The 12,350-nt window shown below is 33.9% G+C and overlaps 1 protein-coding gene across 1 annotated transcript in view; it reads right to left on the reverse strand.

The window, feature by feature from the left end:
- The window catches only part of adka (adenosine kinase a), a 206,014-nt gene that overhangs the window by 97,369 nt on the left and 96,295 nt on the right, over positions 1 to 12,350 (reverse strand). The window contains exon 6 of the mRNA XM_051126132.1: positions 8,098 to 8,206. Within this exon, the coding sequence (XP_050982089.1) occupies positions 8,098 to 8,206 (109 nt within the window). The remainder of the gene's footprint in view (positions 1 to 8,097; positions 8,207 to 12,350) is intronic.

The raw sequence follows: 12,350 nt of genomic DNA on the forward strand, positions 1-12,350 counted from the left end.
AATATAATATAATATAATATAATATAATATAATGCAATGCTTGTAATTATAAATGCTTACATTTTATTTGTTAATATTTTAATTATAAAATTTAACTAAGATGACTGCCTGATTTCCCCTGCTGAGGTTAATGTTCAGATGCAATACGTTCTTGAGATTATGATTTTTGATGAAAAGGAATATTTAAACCGATGTCCCAAAACTGAGACACATTTTTGCATGGAAAACAAAAAGGAGATATTTTGTAAAATGTGCATGCTGCTCTTTATATCCTACAATGAAAGTGCATGGGGACTAGACGTAGTTTTGAAAAAAAAAAAATAAACAGCTTGTACATTGCGCTAAAGGGGAGTATGTGACAATTAAATTTTCTGTGTGTGTGTGTGTGTGTGTGTGTGTGGACCACCCCTTTAAAATACATTTGGTTAATAATTTGACTTTCCTCAAAAATCATGACAAAAACGCAATCCACTGCGCAACTGGCCCTGCAAGCGCACCGTCTCTGAAATCCATCTCCATTTTTGGTGTGTGTTTTTTGCAGCTCTGTTCCTGTCTCTCATTACTGCTCACTGAAGAACACTCTGCCTCAGGATTCTGATTTCCTAGCAACAGCCTGCCACCAAACATTTGGCACAAGTTCAACACCCCTCCCTCCCTCCTCTTCCCTTCCCTCCCTTCTTTCTCTTCTCTAGTGAAAAATGGCTGTTCTGCCTGTGTGCTGTCCTCTGCCGTGCCACGGTGGCAGAGCGGCGCGTTGCCCGGCCCGGCCCGGCCTGAGCCTCTATTAACTCTCCTCTTGTCAAATTGCACCCTTCGGTAGCGGGCGCGCTGGGAGTCGGCAGCAGGCATCATTAATCAGTGCTTTACAGCACAAACTCCCTCACGCTAATCTGATTTACAGATGAATGAAACTGAGGAAAAAGGGAGGGGAGCAGAAGAAACAAGGGGAACAACAATCGAGAGTATTGCTGTTAATATTTACAGAGCTTGCAAGGCGACAGAGTGTTGATATTCCCCAAACACTTTAGTTGGGTTTTATTATAGTTAGTGTACAAATATAACTTTTGGAATTAATATAGCCCAAACCACATTACAGACTGAATCCAAACTGTATTTTGTAGGTAATTTCAGCTTAATATTAAGGTTGAACCACTGATGTCACATGGACTATTTTAACCATGTCCTTACTACCTTTCTGGGCCTTGAATATGTCAGTTGCGTTGCTGTAATTAATGATATACTTTTCATTTTTGGGTGAACTATCCCTTTAAGACCCATTCACATGGTCAGACTTTTTTTTTTTTTAACTTTTAATCTACATTACTATATTTATGATGTTTTAATTATTTATATCAAAATAATGTTAAATGTATATTTATATATATTTATGAAATACAAACATATGAATATATAAATTATGATTTGTATGAAAATAAAGTAATATAATTTTTAGATTATTTTATTATTTTATATGTTATTATATTATTTCATATTATATTATTTTATATTACATATATTATTTCAAATAATACTATATAATATAGTGTCTAAAATATATATCATATTTAATTTCATATATATATATATATATATATATATATATATATATATATATATATATATATATATATATATATATATATATATATATATATATATATATATATATATATATATATATATCATATATTCAATTTCATATATATCATATATTTTTTATATTTATACTGTACATCTGAATAAATCATTTCCATTGATGTATGGTTAGGATAGGACAATATTTGGTCGAGATACAACTATATGAAAATCTGGAATCTGAGGGTGCAAAAAAACAAACAAACAAACAAACAAAAAAAATTTGATATCGATATAACGATAATTTGATAACGATAATTATCGCAATATAATTTTACTCAATAAAACTATATGAAGAGTTTGATAAACATTTAATATAATTTTTATGTGCCAAAAGCGGAAAGAAACCGCATGACTCATTTGAATCGCGCCACATGAACTGTTTATCCGCTTGGACCAAAATTCAAACTGCCGCAAGCTCACTAGAAAATATGCATTTATTATCTCGATGCGGCGCACCGCATGCGCGTCGCGTCGAGTGCAGCTGTCGCGTGCCTACATTTGAAATAACGAACTTGAGCATGCAAAAGACGTGATATGTAAACGGCTCCGTCACGCGAACACAGCATTGTGAGATCCAGTGTGAAACACTTGAATTCAGCGATGAACACAAATGACTCTATGATTCAAACTAGTTTAAAGCTGTGTGCAACGAGACAGTCAGAAGGCTTTTCAATCTACACATCGCCATCATTTACCATGGATTTACTGTAGTAACACTCACTGCACTATGGTATTGTGGCAGCAATGTGGGATATTCACATTGAATTTAATTACAGGAGTAATGGTATATAATTATAGTATGTATGCATTTGTGATGAAGCTATAGCATGTGTGCATTTATACTGAATGTTTTTAGACTACCGTTTTTCATACAAACAGGCTACCTATAAAACCACGTAGCTATATTTTTACCATGGTACTGAGGTAACATTATGTGTGGTTTTAACTGTGTTTATAATGATTTAAAATGCATGCATGCTACTATGGGAGACCAATGCTTAATTAAAAAAAAAAAAAAAAAAAAATGCGTCAGAATACATGTAACCATATAAAACTGAGGTTGCTACAATTTTTACAGATGTTACTGATTGATAATTAACAAAAATTTAGCTCTGCATCCTCAAGCTACTATCAAATGTGCATTTCTAAGAGACAAAAAAAAAAGTTATATTATTATTATTATCAATATTATCAGACAACCCAAACATGTTTCTTGATTTGAAACAATATAACTCATTAGAACATGCAGAAATTAATTTTATCTATTTAGATATTTATTTTGTTAAGGAAAATTAATGGTCTGGTTTCTACAACTTTCACTTTGGAGCAAAAATTTGACTTTAAACTTTAAAATTATTGTGATAATTTTTTTGCCCATACCACCCAGGCCTTTGTTTATATACATACATATACACACACACGCTATGAATGTGAATGTATTTGCATTCAGAATCATTATGTGATTGGTTGTGTTATCCTTGTAGATATTTATAATTATTTTTAATTGCCTTTACACTTTGCGCTGACGTTGATTAAGTAGCAGCTGACTAATAAAAGTTGTGTGCTGAATGTCAATAAAACAAGAACCTGCCAGTAATTCAGAACCACAGCGCAAGACCTCATTTTACCAAAACTCTCACCACTATAATTCTTATAAACGGCAAGCACTGGTATTTCCTTCAGGAAATGCATATCTAGCCTCTCAATAGAACACCATCAGGGTAAATTAAAATCAATCCCCGAGGTTAAAGTGAGCAAGTTGCATGGTTTCATGTTCACACAGGGATGTCTTCCACTCTGAACACAAGGTCAATGGAGATTACCGCTCAAGGAGGCCTCCCTTATCACTGCACTGAAGCATGCCACAGTGCATTAAGTGGAAATGGCGCTGGATGGTCTCCACTCAGCCCTCTTTAAAAAACAATCTCGGCAAAATGCACCGCAGAGGACTATCGAGCAGACCTTTGCACTTACGATTCACAATATGTCCTTGTTTACCACTAAACGAGTAAATCTAGCTGGTTACAGAGAGGTGCTTCGGTGGAAAATGGAGCGGTTCTGATTGATGCCATGATACGGTACAATTCTAAGGCCGTGACTCCGTAAATAGCAGATAAGAATTCTGGCAGTGGACCGGGGTGCCGTCACAATGTGCTATCCCATAATGTCAAGGGAGCTATGAGAGAATCGGACCAGATCTGAAGTGGCCTAGTGTAAGAGCTCTCTAAGGGGGTGAGCTGAGGATTGACCACCACTGTATTGTGATCTCACAGATGGGCTTGCATGCTTGCCAATTACATGGCAATTACATATTTGCACAGCCACCAATGATAAATCCAGCCTAACTCACTACAAACCCAGCCAACATATTTGCATTTTAAATGAATTGGGATTTAATTCATCACTTTTATGCTGAAGATCCAAAATGTGGGTGAATTACAGTGCCGGTTATCAATATACATTTCCTGTTTCCATTCTAATTCACCAATTCTCCATTTGATTCAATCAGAGCTACATTAACATCAAGTTACTCAATTAACATCATTATGATTACGATAAGTAAATGAATAGTTTAACATGACAATAGACAATGATAGATAGATGGTAGAAAGATAAAACAACAAGCAGACAGATACATGGATCTAGTATGTTTTTGATACACTATAGAATCATTTATAAGAGATTCATAAGAGTCTTTTGTTTATTAATCAGACTACACTAGTAATGTGTGTATATATATATAAATATATATATATATATATATATATATATACACACACATATATACATATATATATATATATATATATACATACATACATATATATATATATATATATATATACATACATATATATATATATATACACATACATATACATATATACATATACACATACATATATATATATACATATATATATACACATATATACATATACATATACATATACATATATATATATATATATATATATATACACACACACACTATCATTACATAAAAGCTCAGCCTTGGAATTTTATGACTTAATATTATGGAAACGTGGAATCCAGTCATAATTTGCCAAATTTTGGATGGATAAATCAAAAGAAGGTCAGTACAGCTACATCAAAACACGATATGGACTAGTGTCTGTGAATAGTAAGTTGCAAAACGACTTAAATATGTTCTGCATCTCTGTGTGAATGAATGGCGCAGACGCGCAGTTTAGTTTACTACACATATATTCAAGCGCAAGTGACGAGTCTTGAGTCACTTCATGAGTTTCTTTTGAGTAGAACTATTGTCATGTGATATACAAACAAAAGCTTAAAGGTCCTCACAACAACCTGTCAAAATAAAAGTTCTGTTTAACTTGAATAAATTGTGACAGAAATATATTACTTAACTTGAATAAATTGTGACAGAGATATATTAATTAATGTGATGACAGGACTACTACTACTAATAAAATTATTATTAAAACATTATTTTATAAAGGAATATTTACCAGAATTTATTTTGCAGAAATAATGTAAATATACAGCACAGTATTTCTGAAATAAAAGAGAAATAATTAAATATAAATATATATATATATATATATATATTTTTTTCTGGCTTATACATTTTATAATATAAAATAAATTAATTAGAGATCCTTTTGATTATTAAAATTTAATAAACCATTAAATGGAATCCAATTAATAGAAAACAGAATTTTGGTAATAAAAAAAAAATTGACTGAGGGGGGAAAAAACATCCACAGGCCTTAAAACTTCATTTGTTAAACATTTATTAAAATTGCTGTTAAACACTGCAGGACTCATGATTTCAATTAATTAGAAATGATTTTTGATTAATAAAATTTAATTTCATTTAATCAGTTTAGAGTTCACACTGTAAAAAAAAAAAAAAAAAAAAAAAAAAAAAAATTATCATGATTTTAATGGTAAAATATTGTAAAAATGCTCCAGTAAAAACCTATTCATTGGTTAACAGTAAGTTCCCCAACTATATACCGTGAAAAACTGTTTTGGACAACACATTTAAATTTACGGTACTATACTGTTTTTTTGGAAGTGAAAAAGAATATTAACATTAAATCAATTAATAAAATTAATGGATTTAAAATGTAAATTTAAATATGTAAAACCTAAAATGTTGCTACCATATTTTTTACGGTAAAATTCTGGCAACTACAGCTGCCAGTTTTTCTGTACATTTTACGGATTTTTTTTTACAGTGTAGAAAAATTTAAATGGGGAAAAAACAGAATCTAGACAAATTTAAACTGAAAAAATAGAAAAAAAATAAAATGGAGTTCAGGAAAAATAAGAGATTTCCTAGGGCCCTACTCAATATCTACTTTTAACTGGTAAATCAACTGAATTCCTTAAATGATGATCATGAATAATCTATATTTTCACCCTGCCCTAAAGAATTAGTCTAGAATCTATTCATTAGATAACAAGGTAAGACATGAGCCTCCTTGTGCAAGCAAAGAAAAAGATACTCAAAAAAAACACTTAAGGTCAGCAGATAGAGAGCGAGACAGACAGAGAGAGAGAAAGAGACAGATGTGGCTTGATGCATAACAAGGACAGACTGGCTGGTGCCACAGCCTGTGATGGTTATATGGAAGAGGAAATCACTTACATAATCCTGCGTCAGTAGAATACAGAGACTCCTAGATAACCAGCAGGACTACGACCAAGAGCGCTTAGTTTATTTGATCAACCGGCCTGTTTCTCAGTTCAAACAATCAAGATTTGACGCCCAGCCAAAACAAGCACCGAAGTCCCTTTTCAGAAACAAGTGCGTGTAAAACAAAAGGAAGTCAGTAGAGACTTCAACCACCAGTCCAGTCGACTCCCTTAGGGACCGTGTCCATCTCTACCTAGACCAGAGGCAGAATTCGCTCAGGAACGTTCTCTCCACCATTAAGGTGGGAGAAGATCTACTCCAGTAATGAACTTTCTCTGGCCGGATAATCAATTCTCACACTCCTCAACCATCACCGGGACGCCTCTGGCCAGAAAGTGAGAGAGCGAGAACAAGAAAAATGTGGGGCTGGAGTATCTGGCCAAATGCATTAAACATGTCTGCGAAGCAGAGACCTGCAGCGCACCTGAAGAAGCTGCCTTCACGGCCCGGTTTGGACCTGTGGAGGAAAAACAAGCCTGCCCGCTGGGACGCTCAGCACTCCAATCTCAGCTGAAATTTGAGCCTCGAACAAACCGAGCAGGGCATCCACAACAGAAACTATCACCTCTCCCTCAGGATCGCTGTCAAACAAGCACTACTGAAAAGCCTGGGCTGACAAAACGGGGACAAGACTTTCAATAAACACTGGAATGTGCTTGCTCGCTCGCTCGCTTTCTTTCTCTGCCGTCGAGGACAGCCATTCATCCAAGGGCATGGCTTGATGTGGATCTCGGAGCGCCTTGCGCGACTGCACGCTTATGCAACAAGCGTGCTGAAAAGCAGCGACGGCGACAACAAGCTGACGAAGCGGCACTTTCCCATGAACGGCGGCGTATTCAGCCAAGTTTGAAAACACAAAGGCCGTCAACACGCAACGGCTCCTCAATATTCATGTATAGCCTCGAGCTTCCCATTCACCAAACGACAGTGTGATGAAAAACGTTTAATCAGGGACAAAAATGATTTGATTAGAGTGTCACGTTACAATGGCTGCCAAATTGAGCTTCAAAGACTGACTCCTGCTTTGAGGTTAATCACAGTCCTACAATACAGGTATTCAACAAATGACGTCCGAGTCCGTGCGGATGCCAGACTTTCCCTCGATGAATGGAGCTTACAGCAGGTACAGACCCACATGGAGAGCCATCCCAATCACATTTGCAATGGCTCATTAACAATAAGGTCGGAGTGTAATGGGGTCGCTCGTTTCACACCAACCTTGATTACCGGTAATTACGAGCAGCGGCTTTTTGCATCTCTTCTCGTGGTGTGTACTCAGAATTAACCAGCACCATTGACTAGCGGTGCTTAGACAAACCTATTTTTTAAGGGCTTAAGGTAAATGCACCATGCAATGAAAGTGTCAGGTTGGTCTGTGACCTTCAGAGTGAATCATCCCACCCCCTCGTGACCTGTTGATCAAACCTCTGGACTCTCACAGGTCAAAGAGCACCGATTGCCCTTCAGACTCTTTCCCCCGCCTTGCGGCCCTTAGGGGCTTCATGCATCGTGGCAGTGCAAGGTTTTGAACAGAAGTTACATTCTCGAGATGTTGTTTCTACCATTAGATCACAATCGAAAACTCGCATCTCTCTCTTCCTTCATCAAGGGAAAAAGTTGCACCCTCTGCAATCTGATTTTTCTGAGTTTGGCTCAGAGAAGAGTAAGCAAACTGCCAACAAGTTGAAAAACTGAATTTTAACACTTCGCATCACACGGTGGCAAACTGCAAAAAAGGCAAAAGTGTCAAGAGAGGCATTTCTACTTACAGCGATGTAGTAAACTTGGGCTTTCTCAACAAGTTTCCAGTTCTCTTCCAGATCGAGGTGTTTCTCTTTCTTGTAGCAATTAGCGGCTGCAAGATTCGCAACGAGAGACCTAACAGACAACAAAAAACACAAAACTACAGTCACTAACAAATTATAAGCTGGCCAACGTTATTATATTTTCCAGCAAAAATGTGTGCATGAATATTACATAATGGAGTTATGTTAGGGAAATGTAACGTTCAGATTTCACAACTGCAATAAATGAAAACACTTAAATTAGTGCTGTCAAATCGATTAACTGCATCCCAAATAAAATTGTGTTTACGTAATATATCTGTGTACCATGTGTGTGTGTGTATATATATATATGTATATATATATATATATATATATATATATATATATATGTATATATATATATATATATATATATATATATATATATATATATATATATATATATATATATATATATATATATATATATATATATATATATATATATATATATATATATATATATATATATATATATATATACACACACACACACACATATACATATATATATACACACATATATATATATATATATATATATATATGTGTATAATGTAACTTGCATAGGTAAATGTAACTTGCAATAAATAAGAACATTTAAATTAGTGCTGTAAAATCGATTAATGGTGATTCATCGCATCCCAAATAAAATTGTGTTTACATAATGTGTGTGTACTGTGTATATTTATATGTATATAAATACACACATGTATACTGTATATTAAAAAAATACATGTAATATGTATATGCATAATACAAATTATAAATAAACACACATACACACGCATGTAAAAACGTATTAAATATATGTATTTAAATATAAATATACACAGTACACACACATTACGTTAAAGTGTGAACAAGTTTGTCTTTTGGATGCGATTAATCGATTTGACAGCATTAATTTAAACAAAAAAATATTTTAGTTTATACATTAGACAGTCAACATTTTTAAGACTTATAGTGTGTAATTCATTAATGTATTAAATTCATATTCAAATTAATATTTCATAAAATTAATTTCTTAATTTCATAATTCAGAACATCAAATTCATAAATTATAATTCATAAAGTCATTTTGGATGCGATTAATCACAATTAATCGATTTGTCAGCATTAATGTAAATAAAAATATTTCATGTTTTATTTTATACATTATACAATGAATATTTTATACATTTTAAGAGTAATAGTGTGTAATAAATAGATTAATAATTAAGTTAATTAATAAAATGGGTTCAGTGAAAATGTCGATGGGCATCTTTTAAAAAAAAAAAAAAAAAAAAAAAAAAAAAAGAAGAAAAAAAATACAGCAAGACATATGGTCCACATTTGAATACATAAAATAAAATGTTCTGCAAATACATTTTTCTCCACAAGGTTTTGGAGAAAAATTGTATCTTTAAATTATCATCATTACACGACCCAAAGGCACTGTCTATTTCTCATAACACCAATGCCCATTTCCTTCTGTTAAATGGCTTTATATGAAACAAACCACATAATGCAGTTGAGAAAGCGACTTTATCTTCAGGGTGATTGTGTAAATTATGTAGCTCCTTCACCGAGTAAAACGTGCCGCCGCTGTACCTTCTGCAAATTGCTGTAGGCGGAATACGGCTAACATATGGACTACGGTTCTCTAAACAGCTGCTTAGTGTCAGCTCTGGCAGAATTAAATATCAACACACTTTTTTCTTTATTTCTCTTCTTTTTTTATTTAAGTGCAAATGCCTTACAAGACCTTTCCCATAAATAAATGAACAAACAAATCAATAATGCAGGAGAACTGCGAACGTCCACCGGGACTGCTGTTTCTCCATTAACCTCCCGGTGGTCCTCGTATCAACAAAAACAACTAATTCCACTTTGAAAAACAACCACTCTCATTATTCACTTGTTACTGAGAGGATGCGGTCCCAACAGGCCAGCCGCTACAATGAAGCAGCATTAGCCTTAGAGAAGAAACACTGCTATGCACAGTCAGGCCACAAATGAGAATCAATAGACCTGCGGTTATGGCTTTTGGAAGAAAAGTGAAGAGGTTTGATAGAAAAAGCAGACACAGAATTCATTAACAGGTGCATGCTTGTTAAAAAGGGTTCAAAAGAATATAAATGAAAATCATCTAATCAGAAATATGTACATGTGTATTATTTCTGCCTTACAAATTTGATTTGCTGTTGGAGCTGTGTTGTGCCTGCAACAGGTCCACATCACATATCCTTTCTATCTCCCTTAGAAAATCTATGTTTTATAGAGTTGGGAAAAAAAATATATATATATATTGATTTCTCAGTTTTAATCGATTCTCTTTTTTACAAAACAATATCAATTCTTAAACCCAAGAATAGATTAGTCTAGCCTGTTAATGAAGGTAACTTTGTACACACCTCCATTCCAATAATCGTAATAAGCTTTGTGCTTTATTACTTTTGAGAGGAAACAACGTCTTAAATTTCAAATTGTATCTATTTTATTACAGTATTCAGACAATAAATAGCATTTTGGCATTGTTTAATGTGAAGTGACGCAGTTCAAGACAAGCAACGTGAATTGATCATCTCTTTCAGTTACAGCACGAAATCAACATAAATATCCAAAGGTATATTAAAAGAAAATATCTCATATCTGTCTCAAGTAATAACTCAGTAAGTATTTAAACCACGAAAGACGTCAATAGATTGTAAACATAGGAATATCTGAAAACATCACATTTACCTCAGAAAAAAAAAAAAAAAAAAAAAAAAATTCAGTGACAATTTGCTCGTTAGTCAGCTAAAAAAAAAAACTCTAGAGAGGAGCATTTTGGTAATATATGCACCATATAACATATTCGTTATCATTTTTAATGTTCTTCAGTGTTTATGTTTGAATAAGTCTTTCACATTTTTGTGACAGCCACCATTTAAATGTTTATATTTTAAAAAAAAATAAATAAAAATAAAATAAAATGTTTTATGTAAATAAAATGTCACTGAAGTCCCAATCTGAATTAAATGATTTGCTCTCCAAAGTTCCGAACTAAAGATTTTCGAATCTGCTCTGTAGTTTCGATCCAAATCAAACTATTCAAGATTCGTGCTCTGAAGTTTTGATCTGAATCAAATGATTCACGATCCGTGCTCCGAAGTTTCGATCTAAACAGCAAAAGATTCACGAACCCACTCCGAAGTTCTTATCTAAATAAAATGATTTGTGATAAACGCTCTGAAGTCCCAGTCTGATTTAGATCAGGACTTCAAATGGCGTATCGCAAATCATTTGAATTGAATATTCAATTCGCTAAATGATTCACAAACCTGTTCTGATCTAAATCAAATGATTTGCGATACAAGGTTCGAAGTCCCAACCTGAATCAAATGATTTGCTATATGCGAAGTTCTAATCCAAATCAAATGATTCACAATACATGATTTGAAGTCCCGATCTAAAACAAATGATTTGCGATACGCGATCCGATTGGAGAGCTTTAAAAAATCATTATGTTGAAATCTGAAAATTAACGACTATCTTAGTTTTTGCTATTGAATCACTTGAAATTAATGATCGAAGTCACAAGTTTCCTGTTCCTCTTTTCGCAGTACTACCATTTGCTTAACTCGATTGTTTTCTGACATGAACTGAAATAAACAAAAAAGTATGTTTTTTGAACTGCGTGAATTTTGCGTGAAAAGATATGTACTATGACAAAATTACTTAAAAACACTTATTTCATAGATACATTGTCTTGCAATAATTCAAGCACTTGTCAAGTACCTCTTCAGGAATAATGTATTTATAATAATCATAATTATTACCAAAAAAAGAAATCATTATCCGATAACCAATGTGGTCCTGACATACTGTGCATCTCTATGTCTATACATCTAATAAAACAGCAAGCCTCTTTGAGAAAAAAAAAGCATCTGATTGTAATTTTCACAGAAGAACATGCAAGATGGCGATCTGACACCCTCCGGCTTGATGTCACCATGTTAATCAAAATCAAATCCATTAGGGCATAATAAGGATTTCGAGCGGCAGAGTCACGCTGATCTGACTGGGCAGATTGTGTCGGACTCTTTTCCACGCTATCATTACGGCTCACAGTGAGAGGCGGCGCAGAGAGGAAGGGCAGACCTCTCGCTGCAGGCTGTAGACCCGTGACCTCTCCCTCCCCCCCTCAAACCGCTCAGAAATCAGTGGCATTT

The sequence above is a fragment of the Labeo rohita genome, chromosome 13 (genome assembly GCF_022985175.1).
Source record: "Labeo rohita strain BAU-BD-2019 chromosome 13, IGBB_LRoh.1.0, whole genome shotgun sequence".
Classification (NCBI taxonomy): domain Eukaryota; kingdom Metazoa; phylum Chordata; class Actinopteri; order Cypriniformes; family Cyprinidae; genus Labeo; species Labeo rohita.